Raw genomic sequence first — 19087 nt, forward strand, 5'->3', positions numbered from 1 at the left:
ATTTGTGACAACCAGAGAGACAATTCCATTTTCAAATGTGTATGAGATTTTGCTTTACGTACAAGCCATGATTAAATTTGACATTAGCCAAAGCATGGTCTTCTGAATAAATATTGCAGATGATCTGTTTCAAACTATGAGGTCATTGAAACAATGAATGTTGACATGCTCTACAATTTTATGGAAGATCATGTTGGTAACTTGGTATACTATTTACTTTCTGGAATGGAAGTATTCCAAGTCATTCTCCACTAACTCTATCTTGTGTTTCAAAATCGGCACAAACGGCATTGCTCATGAAATCAAAGGTTTGAACAACGCACCCAACAGAGTCAGAGGACATATGTTACTTCTTAATTGTGAAAAGTGTGACAAAATCTTTGGTAGCTAGACTTGGAATAATCCTAGCTAATATTCTTCAGGGCCAGCCCCCATTCCACCCTTTGCACCAAACCCCACCCAAATCCTTTGCACCCGATCCTTAATTAGAATTTAGATAAGACTTGAAGTTGCTGTTGCCTATGACTTCAATAAACACCACATGAGCCCCATGTCTAGTGCGATCCAGAATAATCTCTCCATTTCAAGTATAAACACAGAAGACAGTTGGACAATTTGACCAACTATGGTTAGATAAGGGATTGAATTACGAAAATGCAATGCAAAGATTACCAAAATGAGAGTAGGAAAGATGGAAACTTCATTTAGCTTGAAGATAAAATGCCGTAATGTAAAACAAAACTCCATTTGCTGCCACTAGTTTTTGTCAAGCAATTGACAGGCTAACGTACGTGGTCCACTGCTAATTGGTTCGGGCGCACTAATGTTGTTCCTAAATCATTTCTAGGTGTACGGTTTTTATCCAGGAGGCTTGAGACCGTTAGTAGTAAATCACCCACATTAAAATTTTTCTTCTTCAATTGCTTTTCTAATGTAGGACTCCTTACTCTTCAGTTTATAAAGAAAGTCTATGAAATTTTGTATTGTTCTTCCTGTTACTCGTCTCAATATATTAGAAAAGATGTTCTTCTTCTCAGTCACTATGATGTTCCTTCCTACCCAAGTAATATATCAACTCATATGTCATGCACCTCAATATGGAGCCAATCACGGATGATTGACTCAAATGGTGATCACTGTTTAACAGTCAAGTTCATGACATTGCTTCTCATCAAGTATGATTTCTTTTTACCCGTTTCGTGGAGCTAAGAATCCTAAGATGGTTGATAGTCTTCCATTTGAAGTTAAATTTCTTTGATTTTTCTCTCGTATTCATCGAGAGCAGTTGATTCACATCAATCATGTGATTCATGTCACAATCCCAAAAGGGCTAACAATGTCTAAATAAACTCAATATGAAGAATTGAAGATAAGAGTCCTGCAACCAATGCAGAAATTGAAATGAGTGTCTTTTAGAAGAAGGTTACATTTGATCTTGAGAGTCAAATCCTCTAGGACTTTACTGCCAATAAATGCTAGTAATTAGTACTTGGTAGAAACTAGAAACAGAGTAAACTGACTGCTTTGCTTGCTTCTCACTGAAATGATTAAACAAAAGACTCGAGTGTAGTTTGAAATTAGGGTTGAGAATTGCCGAGTTTCGGCCGGAGGCAAAGTGATTAAAGTCTCTCCTATTGTAAAATGCTCGTCCAGGTCTAAATTTATGTTTTGTGTGCTATCTAATGAATTCAAAGAACCCATAATAAGAAAAATAAATGTTCATATTTGTCCAAATTAGTTCTTCGATCCGTGGGTTACATTGCCGAATTGACAATTTGACAAAAAAAAATGTACATTTCTTTATTTTTTGTTAGAAGAAAAAAAAAAAGAAATACATTTCATAAAGAAAAAAAAATGCAAATATTAACTACATTTCATGGGAAAAAAATTGTCATATTGAAAGTTATAAGTTGCAAATTTAACTCTTGAAATTAGGAAGTCAACTAATATAGTTCTTATGATATTTTCGATCAATTCATATTGCTTTTGTAGTTGGGGTAGTGGTATTCTTTCTTTAGTCTCAAATTGTCCCTCTCGGTAATAATGAACAAGGTTTTAAGTAAGGGTGCGGCTAATGCCACCCTAAGAATTATTTTGTTCATTCGACAAGTTTATAATTTATTAAAATACAAAAATATCCTAATATGAAACAATAAAGGACAATATCTTATTAAAAACTACAAGAAATTTTTCTTATTACCCCTATAGAGTATGTACTTAAACATCTTTCTTAATCTTTCTTAGTCAATCAGTCTCATTGTTAAAGCCGGTGAGACTGATTGACTAAGACTTCATGAGATTGATTGAGAGAGATGAGGAAGCCAAAAACAACTAAGAGAGACGTGGAGGAAGCCAAATAGAAAAAAAATTTGAGTTAAACCCTATACTGAAAAATCGTATTTTGGGTTCTGCAAATGGATGAACAAAGTAAACATGAAATTAAAAAAATGTGTAAGGTGAGAAGAGAATGTGGAGTGAACAAATTAGTTAATAGGGTGACAATAGCCGCACCTTTAATTTAATCACTCTCAACACCCCATTTGTTGTAAGTTCCTTATTATTCAATGGAGAAATTTTATTCACACACCTCTAAATACTAAATACACATCCCTTTTTTCACACACCCAACATCACATTTTATGGGTAAGTTAAATTACCAAAAGAGAAATTTATATTAACAATAAAGAAACATAGTTGGAATTAAGAAATATATGCAGTTTTTTTTTTTCCAAGTCTACCCCAGATGGATATCATGAGTTTGATTCTCAATAATTTAGCATGCATGGAATCGAGCCTTCTTATCAATCTAGTTTCAAAAATGTATTAACTATCCAAATGATATGGACAAACAAGAGCAAGTGAAAACCGTTGAAAAATTCCTCAAGAACTCTTGTGATGTATTGTTTTGTTTCGCTCCAATTTCATCATCAGTAGTTCACAAATCTCAACAATTGGCATATGAATATTGTCTTGGTCAAGTCCTCAATGACAAGCAATTCCCCATTGGCATTTGAGTATGTTCAACCCAACAAGTGAAAAGCAATTTAAACATTCTTTGGGTGCCATTATATTAACTTTAGTGATGACCATGTGATTTACCGAAACTCTCAAATTGAGCCATTGAGGAATTGATGCTGAGTCTTCTAGTGTAATATGCCATTCTTTGGGTCTCGTTTTTTTTTTCAATTGCAGCAATGCAATAGGTAGTCTCTCTCTTGTATAAGAAAAAAAATAGGTAGTCTCTTACCAGATATTTATCTCAATTTATTTCAGCAAAAAAAAAAAGGATATGTATTTAATGAAAAGATATTGTGTATTGCGAATGAGGATAGTTGAATAAGTTTGGGGTTGTGTTTCTAGTAAAATATTAAAATAAAAAAGTTTTTTTTTTTTTTTGAAACAAAGGACGACAAACTTTATTGATAAAATAAAAAAGTTAATAGGTTGTGTATGAAGTAAGAGATGTGTATCTATCTTTTTTTTTTTTTGGAATAGAAATTGATATCATTAGAATCAATAGCCCGACATTCAGCCAATGGCTAGAGTCTAGCTGCACTTACAAAGAGATAGCCGGCAAGAAAATCCGGAACCTTAATCTAAGCAAAGCAAACTCATTACAAGTCACCGATAAGCTCGCTATAATTAGCGAACTTATAGACAAAGAAACTCCAAAGTCTTCTAGGGCAAAATCATATTCTAACCTCCCATTAGCCAATCACGCAATTGTGGTACCAATAGAAAGCCACTTCCTAGCCAACAAATAGGAGCAACTCCTTATCCATAAGCCGCTTGAACGCCAATCTTGTTCCAGATAATTACCAACTCCAGCAGAAGTTATGATCCGAAACGATTGGTCCTGGACCATAAGTCGACCTGAAAGCCCAAGAAAGTCCACATCTCAGGCCAGGCCACAACTCCAGCAAGAGATGTGTATCTATCATTTAGCAATGTGTGAATAAAATTTCTCTATTCAATGATATTTCCATCGGAAAAAAAATATTATAGGTAAATATAACTCACCGGTTATTAATTTCATGACCGTGGTTTAGGGCTGGCGATGAAGGTATAATAGTTGGGCCTGGGCTGTAGTATGTGGTCCGTCGAATCCAAAAACAGCTTCTGGCTAGGCCCACTTACTGTACGTGTCTGCAACTCCAACATTTGACATGATGAGCACGTACGCTTATGAATGTATGATGGGGTGGCTTTGAAGAACCAGAAGAGTAGAAATAAGTCAAATAACAATTTGTATTACTAAGCTGCATCTGTTTTCTTCTAATTGGGATGAAATTTATTCTCTGGTGGATTTCGTTTTCCGTCCGATCTTCCTATAATGCCCTCTGGTAAAATTACTGAGCTGTGACTTTTTTGTTGATTTAGTTGATATTAGGTCTGTGTGAGTTGAAGATCATGATCATTCTGCAGTTTGGTCATGATTATCTGCGAATTTCTACATGAACCATTTTAAGGACGAAAGCAATTTGTTCCCATCATAACCTTGGAAAGAAAATTTGAATGCTTTTGCAGGGTGGTTTATGATGGCTAATGATCATTTAAATCAAGGCATGAAGCAAAATTAAGGTAACACTTTGAAGTTGTAGTTAATGTCTTTTGTGATTGAGGATTATCATAAATTTCTGTTGTTCAATATAGATAGTGAATCAATCAGTATTCATAGCTTTGGAATCGTAGATATACTTCTATCAATAATAGTTTTATTTAGGTTTCACTCAAAATCTTTTGACTAGATAGTCCAATTACACAATTCACAGAAAGACATTCCAATGTTAGCTTTTGGATTTGATCACACACAACACTCTTGGTGGCATAGTTATGAAGCCATATAGCGAACTAATGCTGACACTTAATGCACAAGACAAGCAAACTTGTAGTAGAAGCTGGCATCCCAGTACTGATTTTTTTGAAGGGGAGTAGCTCAATGCCTCAAGCCAAGGCTTGATCACATTGAGTAAAGATGAGCTGGAAGACGAGGCTCGGTGACTGCAATGAGGGGAAACTTCCTTGGTGTTGAAAGCCCGAAAATTTCCTCCATACTCAAATCCTCTTTATTCATATTATCAGGAAATCTCCAGTTAAATCCATGCAAGAGATTTGCAATACTTGACTGAATCAGCTTGTGGCCAAGACTGTAGCCAGGGCACATCCTCCTGCCTGACCCAAAAGGCAATAGCTCGAAGTCTTGGCCTTTGACATCGATACCTTTTCCAAGAAACCTCTCAGGGAAAAACTCAAGGGGATTGTCCCAATATTTGGGGTCTCTTCCTATGGCCCATATGCTTACTATGACTCTGGTGCCCTTAGTAATGTCATACCCAGCAACTTGGCAATCTTCACGGGCTAGTCTCGGTACCAACAAGGGTGCCACAGGGTGCAGCCTCATTGTTTCTTTAGCAATGGCATCAATGTACGGTAAGTTGACAATGTCCTTCTCTTCAACCCATCTCTCTCTTCCAATCACCCTGTCTAGCTCCTCTGTCGCCTTCTTGAAAATCTCTGGCTTCCTTAGGACCTCCGACATTCCCCATTCTACGGTCATGGCTGAGCTCTCTGTTCCACCAGCAAGTAGGTCCTAAAAGCATCAATGACGTCAGAAATGGAAAAACAAATCCCAAAATTTAACTCATGACAGTGCTGATCTGGATCAACTCTACCCAGACAGAAGTGGAAGTGAGGATTGGAGGTTTCAAGTTTAGACCTGCTTCTACCAATAAGACTTGGATACCATGTTAGACAACCACTAAACCTCAAAACTCAAAAGCTTGGAGTTCAGTTATCAGGGATTGAATCAAACCAACATTTCTAACAACATGTCTCATATTATTTCAGCGATTATATCTTGGTAAAAGTTAATTTGTTGAATAGTATTATTGCACAAAGGGACTAATCATACCTGGCTAAATGCCTTGACCCCATGCCTTTCAAGCTTGACTTCAAGGTTAGGATCAGCAGCAAGTTGCAATAGCACATCGACCATATCTTTTGCAACAAAGTCAGGTGCCTTGCTATTTGAAATATGTTCATCTAACACATGCTCCAGAAACCTATCGAACTTCTTGCTCAAAGCCTTCATTCTCTTTATGTACCCTTGCAAATCCAAGAAATTAAGCCAAGGTATTGAGTCACCAATGTTCAAAACGCCGGTCAGCAAGAACAGCTCATCAAGCATTTTCTTGAACTCATCAGGAGTCACAATCGCTTTTTCGGACTCGTCTGTGTACTTCTTTCCAAGCACCATTCGGCTTATAACATTTAGACTCAAGTCCGAAAGATGGTCTTTCAACAGGATGTTGGTGTTGGAGGACTTGTATAGGCCTCTAAGCAATGCATTCATTTCTTCTTTTCTAATGTATTCATAGGACTCCAGGCGCTTAGCACTGAAAAGCTCCATTATGCACATTTTACGTGCTTGCCGCCAATACGGTCCGTAAGGAGACCAAGTGATGTTGGAGTAGTTGTAAGTGGTATATTTGCCCGCAGCGAGTTTGGGCCGGTCAGCAACTGCGACATCATGGGTTTTGAGGAAGGCTTCGGCCATTTCGGCTGAGGAACCCACGACGACGGGGAAGGACCCGAACTGGAGCTGCATGATGGGGCCGTACTTTTGGGAAAGTTCGTGGAGTGAACGATGGGGAAGATTGCCCATGAGGTTGAGGTTCCCAATGATAGGCCAGGGCTTTGGCCCAGGTGGTAAATTGAGCTTGCGGCGGCGGAGGCGGAGGCTGAGGAGGAGGAGGGCAAGAGCTCCCAGCCACGCTGCGGCATACGAAACCCAAGCAGCGCCTTCCATGTTTGGTGTTGTGGTGGGTTTGTTTTTTTGGCGAAGTGTGTTGTGGTGGTTTGTGCCTTTGTGGGGTGGAGTAGTGAAGTAGTGAAGTTTTGAAGTTGTGATAAGGGGCATTTATAATCTAAGGAACTTGGTACAAAGTCGTTGCCTTTTGTCTCCTCTGTAATATGACACTGTTGAAGTTTGTCGTTGTTCCCAAGTCAGGTACCATTACCAACTGGGTTTATGATTAATTAATTACCCAAGTTGTCCTTTTTTTTTTTTTTTTTCTTGAAGTAACCCAAGTTGTCCTTAAGCATCTCTAGTTTTCCATTAAAGAAAGACCTCTTTTAAGCATCTCTATATGTCACTCTTGATTAAGTTTGATACCGACTGGGTTTATGACTCTCAATTTGAATAATCATAGTGTAGTAACTGTAGTTTATAATATAGACCATGGATCACTTGCATCCATACATATGAGATTTGTTATTATATTAATTTTTTTATTTTACCCATGCACGTGAGCTGCATTGCAACGTTGTCTTGCTTAATTATTAAAACAAGAACAGAAAAAGCTATCTTATTAGATTTATTTTTAATTTTTTAAGTAGACATTTCAGTCGATGTACAGGTAGTTATGAGTCCCTCTTTTGAAGACTTATAAAAGAGAAAATTATACATCAAGCACCATTATATTGCCTCACAGGTTTGGACTTTGGACCTTGGAATTAATTATCATTATTCATAAGCTATCTACTCTTAATAATTCAATTTTTTACTACCTGCAGCAAAGAAAATAGAAAATGGTGTAAGGTCACATCATAAGCAAACCCAAATGAAGATTGAATGAAAACTTCCCATTAGATTTAAATGGATTATCATGAAAGGAATAATTTGTTTGGGCTGGGATGATTGCAGGGGTGTGATAGTTGACAGGACTTCTGCTCTCATTGCTCAACTTTCTCCTATATGATGTTTGCACAGATAAAATGACTATTGCTATGAATTTCTTAACTCTTGAGTTATGCATGGAGTACTTTAGGCTAGCATATTCATGTATGAACTGATCTTTCGGATACTTGTAATGTTTGCTCAATTACTTGTAATTGTTTTTCCTTTTCACCTTCAGAATTGAGCTTGGTTTAAGTTGTGCTGTACTGCTGTTAGTGTGTTCAATTAGAGTTTGGGGAAATGTCCAGCTGCGACTGTGCCCTTCTTGTTGAATTGAAGCATGAACAAATCAAACCTACCGATTGAAAAAACAATCCACTGAATAAGCCGATGAACAATCCAAAACAAACCCAGACATGAATTCGCTTGTTCAATACTGATAATATAGGACCACAAAGAGTGAATTCCTAAAGAAATTGTTTTGGGTACCTGAGATTAGAGGAGATAATGAGCAGTCGAAGGTTGAAGTCGGTGTAAGCGGAGGCTTCCCGAACAACTGAAAACAGATATTTGTACAACGATGGCAGCGCCGTAAGCTGAGGGAAAACAGAGGGCAAAAGCGTCATTTCCCACCCCCAAGATGAACAGTAAAATGAATAGTGCAGGCGCTTTAGTATATAGTAAATTGAAGCAATGCATTCCATGTAATCGGTAATAGTTCTGCTTCAGTCGAAAACCATGATTCTTCAGTTGTTTTTGATTTTGAACAAGAAGAATCTATTTCAGTCAATTGAAATATAAAAGGAGCAACAGATGCACTGTTCTAAACACATTGAATGCGTTTTCATATCCTACGAGATTCTGAGGGGTTTTGCAGGTTATAAAATTATGTATCTTTGCAGGTCCTCCAAGGCTAGGATATCAGTAACCTTTTCGAATTAATTGGTCAGCTTTTTGCTAGACTCTAGGGGCCATATCATTGGGCTTGTCAGAAGAGGGGGGAGGAGGAGGATATGCTAGGAGCAAATTTAATGTGACATTGTGAAACTGCAGTCAAATATATAATCTTCTATAGTAGATTAGGATAATCAGGATTCATTAGATAATGTGGATTTTAAAATAGAGCGTGGATTTCACTCCTCTTATATATGTTATTGATGTAATTGAGGATTCATTAGAAAAAATCATACTTTCTTCTACCAATATAATTTTATTTATGTTGAAGGAATATCGATTTAGTGTGCCTTATCAAACTAGGAGTAGCAATAGGAGAGAAGGTTCTAGATTTCCCAATCCTACACGGATTGGTATTCCTTGTAACATTAGAACTAGTACTTTGTAATCCCTATATATAGGGCTCCTATTCTCAATAATATGATTACAATTCTCTCTACAATTTCTCTCAAATCTCTTTTTCCTTAAACACGTTATCAGCACGACTCTAACCACAAAACAGAAAACCAAAACTCATTCACAAAGCAGCCCCTAGCCCGAGCTAGCCGAGCCTTCGCTGCAGCCCGCGCGCCCGTGCGTTTGCAACCTTGCACAGCAGCTCCTGCTGTCCCCTCCCTGCAGCCCTGCGTTCCAGCTTGCTGTCACCGAAGCATCCCTGCTGCGCAAACAAGCCAACGCACACCCACTGCATCTTTTTCCCGTTCCTGTGCACATCCGTCCTCCTGAAAGCCTCTAAACATCTAGTTCGGAAGCTCAGATCGAAAAACTTTCTTCATCAAAGTTGTTCGTCTCTGTCTCTTCCATCTACCCTCCGAATTTCAGCCTTATCGGAGTTATATTGAGATCTGTACACCAATCGAAGTACAAGCTGTTCAGAACTGAATCTGCTCCGAAATTTCAACAAGTAAGTTTTTAAATTAAAGTTCCTGTTTTCCGAAGTTTAAATTCTCCTTCTTTTTCTTCGGGGACTTGCAACCTCCCTTCTTCTACGTCCCACCTTTCTTATAACGTGGGTTCGATTCTTGAAAAGCGGAATCGTGGGGATTCACGCAATTAACGAACTAAGAGCGTTCGTAAGACTTCGGACTAAGAGCGTCCGTAAGCATCGATTTAACGAACTAAGAGCGTTCGTAAGCTACGGACTAAGAGCGTTCGTGAGCATAGATTTTGACCATTTAAACATCATTGTTTCGGTCTAATCCAATTATTCTTGGAAATCGATTTCTTGGTAGCATAGCTCGGAAATCTTATTTATATTAGTTTTCGTGGAAGCATTGACTCCGAAACTAACTTGTTCTTGTTTTCATCTTTCAGGATGTCAAACATGAACAAACTCGATTTTGTTCCATTGGATTATGCAGGCAAAAGGTACTTATTTTGGGTCACTGATGTCGAGATCCACCTTATTGCCCGTGATTTATTGCATACTATCCAAGAGCTTTGTCCTATAGAAACAGCTCCAGACCCTCAAACTGAGAAAGATAATTCCAAGGCACTTGCCTTCATGAAACGTCACATGGATAGTGACCTACAGTTTGAGTTCATAAATGAGGATAGCGCCATAAAGCTTTGGCATGCGCTTCGCGAACGATATGGCAATGTTCGTGACTCCATACTTCCGAATACAGAAGCAGAATGGAAAAATCTTCGCTTCTCTGAATTTGACACGGTCATGCTGTTTTATTCGGAAGCCCTCCGCATCAAAGTAATGATGCGTCTCTGTGGAAAGATGATCACAGAAGACCAGTTGATTGAGAAAACCCTCAATACCTTCCCCGCCTGTGCTATGAGGTCCTCTGACTTATTCCGGACTCATGTAAATGCAAGACGGATCACAAGTTTTCAACAGCTTATTGAAGCTATGGCCACTACTGAAAGACATGGCAATGAACTTGTGCAAAGAAGATTTGATAGGCTTCAAGATAGCTATCAAGAGCATCGTCCTATGGCTAGAGAAAGTCGCCATCGACGTCATGATCCATACGATCGAAATGCTCAAGAAGGTAATCGCTCAAGGCGACAATCGCACGACCGTAGGAGGCGTGATTTTGAGGGAAATAGGGTTGGAAACCATGGAGCCAACGTTGGCCATGGGCACCACTTTCCAACGCCACCAGTCCAAGGGACTATGCATATTGCGCCAATGCGCCTCAATCAAGGGAGAATCCTCTTTATGGTGTCTATTTCTGATATGGAACGTCTGATCAATGGACCTGAATTTGCAATGCACCTACGAAGGTAGCCGCATCATGGTGATCAAGACATCGAGTTCACAAAGACTTTAAATCTGGCGATGAAGACAAAATGCCGCAGATTTTTATTAGAATAGTCTTTTATACTTTCCAAGAATTTTGTAATGGCAATTATGCCTTAATCAATAAAATGACTTATTGGATTATCTCTTTTCCTCTAGGCGTACTCAATTAAGTATGATGTCTAGGAAAGTAATTGAGATTAGTGGTACTTAAGAGAGCTTCGCTCCACCGACATCTCTCTACTTCCCTGGTCATATTTAATTGGAATTACCGAACGAATTGAGTGACTACAATTTGCCTAATGTTTGATTTTACTTTGGATTAGATTATGGTCACGAAACTTTGATGTAATCATTGGCTATTATTAATAAAGTATCGATTTATTTTATCTCATGTCATGGACATATTTTTTCGAACTTTATTACTTAAAAGATATAAGAGCCAATGGTTTTCATGTGGAAACGCATTGTGAGAATGGACAAGAGTTCCTTTGCATCACCTCTAATGACTACGAACATAAAAGAGTCTTAGAGAAACTTATGTGTCGCTCTAGTGGGTTGTATGCAACCACTATTCGAGTCATTGAATCCAACCATGTCATGAGAGATGATTTATGGGATTCCGACACATATAGGCTTTGGCACGACCGTTTGGGACACCCAGGTCGTGACATGATGATCCGTATATTAAAGACTTCACACGGACATCCCTTTTTCCGAACGAAAGGAAGTAAAACTTGAAATTTGGATCAAGGAGGAGCACCTGCGCCTCACGGCGCCTTCCCCCTTCAAGTCCGGCCACCACTAGCCGGCGCCGCCATCCCCCTGCGGCTCAAGGGTGGCTTTGACGCCACCCCTGCTCCCCTGACTCCAATTTCTACTTCTAACGTCACTTGTGACTTTGTGGCTCAACCGAAATCCTCATTGGTTGTTTCTAAAAGCCCATCATTCGTTCTGCAAAGCCTGCTCTTTAGCAAAGTTAGGATCGAGACCATCCTATGCAAAGGACACCAAAGAAAATATACCATTCTTGCGAAGAATCCAAGGTGATATTTGTGGACCTATTCAACCATCATGCGGACCATTTCAATATTTTATGGTATTGGTTGCTGCATCGACACGCTGGTCACATGTCATGCTATTGTCCACAAGGAACGCTGCATTCGCTAAACTCCTAGCACAAATCATTTAGTTAAGGGCTCACCACCCTGATCATCCTATTAAGTCTATAAGATTAGACAATGCTGGAGAGTTTACATCAAAGACTTTTGATGATTATTGCATGTCCATTGAGATTGATGTTGAACATCCTGTTCCTCATGTTCACACCCAAAATGGTCTCGCAGAAGCCGCCATTAAAACGACTACAAATGGTCGCTAGGGCATTGGTAATGCGCACCAATCTCCCTATTTCTGCTTGGGGCTATGCAATATTGCATGCAGCTGTGCTTATTCATTTGAGGCCCACTGCCACTCAACCCTTCTCTGCGTCCCAGATGGTTACTGGGTATGAGCCTGATGTCTCACACTTACGCATATTTGGGTGTGCAGTTTATGTGCCAATTGCGCCTCCACAGCGCACCAAAATGGGTCCTCAAAGACGATTAGGCATTTATGTTGGATATGATTCTCCAACGATTATCCGCTACATAGAACCCTTGACAGGCGATCTCTTTACCGCTAGATTTGCGGATTGTCACTTCGATGAGACAGTCTTCCCGTCGTTAGGGGGGGAGATAAGAACATCAATGTTCAACAGGAACGACAGGAATTGTCGTGGTCTGTCCCCACTCTGTCTCATCTTGATCCCCGAACCGCACAGTCCGAACTTGAAGTGCGGAGAATTCTCGATCTTCAGAACGTAGCAGAATCGATGCCTGATGCGTTTTCTGATATCGCGAAAGTGACGAGATCACACATACCTGCTGCAAACGTGCCTGCAAGGATTGATGTCCCTAAAAGTAGAGGACATGACGCCAACTCAAGAATGCATGAGCATGGCGCCAACGTCTCATCTCTCAATGATGGTGACGTTATGGCTAGGCCCATGGCTCCTGCCAGGAAGCGCGGGAGGCCTATAGGTTCGATGGATTCTCGCCCAAGAAAGAAAGCGAGTTTGGCACAAAATAATCCATTAATCATCGATGTGAATAATCCATCTCATGAGAATATTCCGGATTATGGTTATGTCCAAGAGACATCATTGGGGGACGCTCCAATGTCAGAACCAACTCCAGAGAATAGAGAGATCTCCATAAATTACACTAGTGTACATGAGATGATGGATAGAAATTCTATGGCGATTGATGATGCATTTGCATATCATATTGCAAAAGGAATTATAGAATATGATGATATCGAACCTCGCTCTGTTGAAGAATGTCAACGAAGAGCAGATTGGCCTAAATGGAAAGATGCGATCCAGGTTGAATTGGATTCACTAACAAAGAGACAGGTATTTGGGCTTGTAACGCAGACACCCCCAAGTGTAAAGCCTGTTGGCCATAAATGGGTCTTTGTTAGAAAGCGTAATGAGAAAAATGAGGTGGTAAGATATAAAGCCCGCCTTGTGGCGCAAGGTTTCTCACAACGCCCTGGAATCGACTACGAGGAGACATATTCTCTCGTAATGGACGCTATAACGTTCCGCTACCTTGTCAGTTTGGTAGTTTCCGAAAAAAACTTGACATGCAGCTTATGGATGTGGTTACAGCATATCTCTATGGGGATCTAGATTCAGAGATATATATGAAGGTCCCAGATGGACTTCAATTACCCAAATCAAGTGGCTCTAAACCACGGAGCGCGTTTTCAATAAGATTAAAACGCTCACTATATGGATTAAAACAATCCGGACGGATGTGGTATAACCGTCTAAGTGACTACTTGATTGAGAAGTGATATATTAACAATGAAATATGCCCATGCGTGTTCATTAAAAGAACAAGTTCCGGATTTGCAATCGTAGCAGTTTATGTCGATGACATGAACCTAATTGGAACTCGAAGATGAGTTGAAGGAAACTGCTAAATACTTGAAATCCGAATTTGAGATGAAAGATCTTGGGAAAACACGGTTTTGTCTCGGTTTAGAACTCGAGCACCGTAGTGATGAGATTTTGATCCATCAGTCTGCATATACTCAGAAAATCCTAAGGCGCTTTAATGAAGACAAAGCAAAGCCTGTGAGTACTCCCATGATTGGTCGTAGTCTTGAGCCTGGAAAAGATCCGTTTCGTCCAAAGGATGAGGACGAAGAACCATTAGAGGCCGAAGTGCCCTATTTAAGTGCAATAGGCGCATTATTGTACTTAGCTCAATGCACAAGACCGGATATCTCATTCGCAGTGAACTTGTTAGCTCGACATAGCTCCGCGCCAACACGCCGCCATTGGATTGGTGTAAAGACAATCTTTCGATACCTAAGAGGTACGATTGATATGGGCCTATTTTATCCCTACAGAGAGAAGAGGAATGACGGAAGAATGGGATCGGACCCCATTCGGCATGGAGCCGCCGTCCACCATGACAAAGTGACCGGCCATATAGCCGCCAACGCCGCTACCATCACCAAGGGTGGCCGGCCTCACTCTATCCCCCTCCATCAAAACGACAATGATGTCTTGATGGGTTTTGCTGATGCAGGGTACCTCTCTGACCCTCACAAAGGTCGCTCCCAAACAGGTTATGTCTTTACCATGGGAAGCACTGCGATATCTTGGAGGTCTACAAAGCAGACCCTTGTCGCTACTTCCTCGAATCATGCAGAGATTATTACTCTACATGAAGCCGTTCGTGAATGTATATGGCTAAGATCAGTGATTCGACATATTCAAGGAAGTTGTGGTTTGAAGTCTACCACAGATGAACCTACATGCATTTATGAGGATAATGCAACTTGTATTGAGCAAATGAAGTTAGGTTTCATCAAGGGCGACAACACCAAGCATATATCGCCTAAGTTCTTTTATAATCAGCAACAACAATCACTTCTAAAGATTGAAGTGAATCAAATCCGATCAGAGGATAATGTAGCAGACTTATTCACTAAGTCGTTACCTAAATCCACCTTCGAGAAACATGTGAAGAGCATCGGATTGAGAAAGTTATCCGAACTCCCACGATTGTAGCAATCAGGGGGAGATATCGACATCAGGGGGAGTTATGATGTCTACATGTTCGATCTCGAAGAGTGAAGGACGTGTTGTGCTCTTTTTGTCCTTCGACCAGGGTTATTTTTATCCCACAGGGTTTTTGTTACCTGGCAAGGTTTTTAACGAGGCAACGGATGAAGCGTCACCACCAAGTTTGAAGCGGCACAAGGGGGAGTGTTGAAGGAATATCGATTTAGTGTGCCTTATCAAACTAGGAGTAGCAATAGGAGAGAAGGTTCTAGATTTCCCAATCCTACACGGATTGGTATTCCTTGTAACATTAGAACTAGTACTTTGTAATCCCTATATATAGGGCTCCTATTCTCAATAATATGATTACATTTCTCTCTACAATTTCTCTCAAATCTCTTTTTCCTTAAACAATTTAGAAGATGTAACTTTTACCATGTTCACTGAGGAAGTGAATACGAATTTAGACACAAATACAGCTACAGAAAACTTATACTTAATTGTAGTAGAAGTTGAAACCCCAGGACTGATTTATTGAAGAAGGTGATAACACTAGCTCAAAGCCTCAAACCAAGAACTAATCACTGGGAGTAAAGATAAGGTGGAAGACGAGGCTCAGCGACTGCAACAAGGGGAAACTTCCTGGGTGTCGAAAGCCCAAAAATTTCCTTCATACTCAAATCCTCTTTCTTCATGTTCCCAGGCAATCTCCATGTGAACCCATGTAAGATATTAGCCAGACTTGATTGAATAACCTTAATGCCAAGACTGTAACCAGGGCACATCCTCCTTCTTGACCCAAATGGCAACAGCTCAAAGTCTTGGCCTTTGACATCAATGTCCTTGCCAATGAACCTTTCCGGGCAGAACTCATTGGGATTGTCCCACAAGTTAGGGTCTCTTCCTATTGTCCACACACTCACTAGGACTCTGGTGCCCTTAGGAATGTTATACCCAGCAACTTGGCAATCTTCACGTGCTAGTCTTGGCACCAACATGGGTGCCACAGGGTGAAGCCTCATGGTTTCCTTGGCAATGGCATCAATGAATGGCAAGTGAACAATGTCTCTCTCTTCCACCCATCTTTCCCTTCCAATCACCCTGTCTAGCTCCTCGGTTGCCTTCCTGAAAATCTCTGGCTTTCTTAGAAGCTCCAAGATTGCCCACTCCACTGTCACGGTTGAGCTCTCTGTCCCACCAGCAATTAGGTCCTAATGAAATACAACAACAAAAACACAAATCAAGAGTAATATACCAATATGGAGAAAGCATAAAATTTCAAATCCAATCTAGTTTTTTATATAAATATCTAACACTTCATATTTTGATTTATTGTTAATCGATTTTAGATTAAATGCACAAACTTTAACATAATATCATCAAGATAGATTTTTAGGTTGGGCAGCCGTACCATGTGGTGTTTGGACTGCCCAATCAGAGCCCTACAGAGGGGTGTTTGGGTCATATTGATTTATTGAAAGAGGGATAATTTCGAGATATACAAAGTTTTTAATTGGGCAGTCCTACCACACCCCTATTTAAGAATTTCTCTAATATCAAAGCTAGTAATCCACGTGTTCCGAATGGCTACACTTGCTTCATATCATCAACTACATATATTCCAAAAATGGGGGAAGCTCTAACCAACAAGTCAACAACAGATGCATATATTGTCTATTGGACTATGAGGTAAGAATATTATGATACACGTACCAACATTGTCACTAGTGGGGATTGACTAAAATTTGAGAGTTGTTGTTGTTTTATATATTAATTTTTACTTTCCATAAGGCTAGTATTATTGCATAGAGAAATGATCATACCTGCGTAAAGGCCTTGACCCCATGCCTCCCAAGCTTAACTTCAAGGTCGGGATCATCAGCAAGCTGCAAAAGCACATCCACCATATCTGTTGCAACAAAGCCGTTTGCCTTCTTATTTTCAATATGCTCATCCAACACATGCTCCAAGAACCTGTCCAACTTCTTGCTTAAAGCCTTCATTCGCTTTATATACCCCTGCAAGTCCAAGAAGTCAAGCCAAGGAATGAAATCCCCAATATTCAACACCCCACTCAGCAAGAACAGCTCATCAAGCAATTTCTTGAACTCATCGGGGCTCACTATCGCATCCTTGGACTCGTCTGTGTACTTCTTTCCAAGCACCATTCGGCTTATGACATTGAGACTCACAGTGGAGAGGTGGTCTTTAACATTTTGCTCAGTGTTGGAGGACTCATACAAGCCTCTAAGCAAAGCACTCATTTCTTCTCTTCTTATGTATTCATATGACTGTAGGAGTGTAGGCGTTTGTTGCTGAAAAGTTCCATGATGCACATTTTACGGGCCTGGCGCCAATATGGGCCATAAGGGGACCAAGTGATGTCGGAGTAGTTGTAGGTGGTGTACTTTCCCGCCGCCATTTTGGGCCGGTCGGCAAAAGTAACGTCGTGAGTTTTGAGGAAGGCCTCGGCCATTTCGACCGAGGAGGCCACGACAATGGGGAAGGACCCGAATTTCAGCTGCATGATGGGCCCATATATTTGGGAAAGTGCATGGACAGAAACGGTGAGGGAGGTGGCCTATGAGGTTGAGGTTTCCAATGATGGGCCAAGGTTTTGGGCCGGGCGGTAAATTGAGTTTTCGGCGGCGGAGATGGAGGGAAAACAGGACAAGGGCTAGAGCTCCCAGCCACGCGGCGGCATAGGAAACCCAAGCAGTGCCTTCCATTTTTGGTGTTGTGGTGGTTTGTGGTGTAGTGAGTAGTGAGTAGTGAGTAGTGAAGCTTTGAAGTTGTGGTAAGGGGCATTTATAATAATTCAAGGAACTTGGGAGAGTCGTTGCCTTCTGTCTCCTCTGTAATCTGACACTGTTGAAGTTTGTCGTTGTTCCCAAGTGAGGTACCATTTTTACACCAAAAAAACGTGAGGTACCATTACCAACTGGGTTTGTGATTAATTAATTACCCATGCTGTCCTTGAGCAGCTCTAGTTTTCCATTAAAGAAAGGGAGTGGGCTGCTTTCCACCAACGAGTTTAACAATTTCTAAAGAAAGACCTCTTTTAAGCACCTCTATATGTCACTCTTAATTTAGATACCGACTGGCTTTATGACTCTCAATTTGAACAAACATAGAGTACGTAGTTTATAACACAGACCATAGATCACCTGCATCCATACATATGAGGTTGTTATTATATTAGTTTTTTTTTATCTTACCCATACACATGAGTTGTATAGCAACAAAGGCCTGCTTAATTGTAAAACAAGAACAGAAAAAGCTATCCTCACTACTAGCAAAAGGAGCTATACACACTGATTGAAATTAGTGGGTATAAATCCTAATAGCTACTAAAATCTGTGTGGGAAACTCAATAGCTACCCTACACTCATAGATGTAATGTCTGTTTATTTTAGTGGGGTGGTCTTTGGTCTTTCCCCATCGATAGAAAAATCAGTATGGATTTTTTAGTGGAACCCATTACTATACCAATATATCATTAAAAATATTTTGTATCTAATATTAGTGTGAACTGATGAGATTTTAAAAAAATTCATTTCACCATTTGTATTTACGGGTATGATTTTAGCATTTTTGTTTTTCTTAATTTACATGATACAGTATTAAAGATTAATTAATATAATCACAGTCATCGGATCAATCCCCATCTGGATAAATTATTTCTTCAAATGAGTGTTCCACAAATTCTTGATCTCATTGTCAGTTAACCCGTCTAGATGTGTTGCAATTGCTGATCATCTTGTAGTTACAAATAAAACGAGTCAGTTTGTGATATTCAAAGCATAGAGATAGAAATGAACATGATTGGATAGAGGAAATTGGTTGAAGAAGTATACTTGTTTCCTCGGTGAGCTGTGACACATTGGTAAGTTATAATTCCAACATTGTAAAGGTCATAGGTTCGATTCTCACTGACATATGTAAGGGTGGGGTGGGTTAAGAGTTTTTATTTTTATTTTTTTAATATTTTTTTTTGTTAAATACTTGTTTCCGAGGATAGAAATAGAACAATTCTTAGGTTCACCCCTAGGGTGAACAAACATATTCACCTCCATTG

At 39.9% G+C, this 19087-nt stretch overlaps 2 protein-coding genes and 1 pseudogene across 2 annotated transcripts; 1 reads left to right on the forward strand and 2 right to left on the reverse strand.

Moving 5' to 3' along the window:
* Nucleotides 1-4715: 4715 nt before the first annotated feature.
* LOC133741475 (trimethyltridecatetraene synthase-like) lies at nt 4716-6873 on the reverse strand. Its single transcript, XM_062169377.1, has 2 exons — nt 5912-6873; nt 4716-5590 (listed from the first exon to the last, which is right to left on the reverse strand). Exons 1-2 carry the CDS (start codon nt 6806-6808, stop codon nt 4961-4963), a joined length of 1527 nt encoding a protein of 508 aa, XP_062025361.1. The 5' UTR covers nt 6809-6873; the 3' UTR covers nt 4716-4960.
* A 2017-nt stretch (nt 6874-8890) lies between these two features.
* On the forward strand, nt 8891-10946 carry LOC133741484 (uncharacterized). The gene is made up of 2 exons (XM_062169384.1): nt 8891-9536; nt 9947-10946. Exon 2 carries the CDS (start codon nt 9948-9950, stop codon nt 10872-10874), a length of 927 nt encoding a protein of 308 aa, XP_062025368.1. The 5' UTR covers nt 8891-9536; nt 9947; the 3' UTR covers nt 10875-10946.
* A 3761-nt stretch (nt 10947-14707) lies between these two features.
* On the reverse strand, nt 14708-17759 carry LOC133741494 (trimethyltridecatetraene synthase-like; annotated as a pseudogene).
* Between the last annotated feature and the right edge of the window lie 1328 nt (nt 17760-19087).

The sequence above is a fragment of the Rosa rugosa genome, chromosome 1, assembly GCF_958449725.1.
Source record: "Rosa rugosa chromosome 1, drRosRugo1.1, whole genome shotgun sequence".
In the NCBI taxonomy this organism is placed as follows: Eukaryota; Viridiplantae; Streptophyta; class Magnoliopsida; order Rosales; family Rosaceae; genus Rosa; species Rosa rugosa.

Coding starts and splice junctions, on each gene's coding strand:
- LOC133741475 (XM_062169377.1), bottom strand. CDS start 6,808: ATGGAAGGCGCTGCTTGGGTTTCGTATGCCGCAGCGTGGCTGGGAGCT. Junction 5,591..5,911: donor GGGTCAAGGCATTTAGCCAG/GTATGATTAGTC, acceptor TGATGCTTTTAG/GACCTACTTGCTGGTGGAAC.
- LOC133741484 (XM_062169384.1), top strand. CDS start 9,948: ATGTCAAACATGAACAAACTCGATTTTGTTCCATTGGATTATGCAGGC.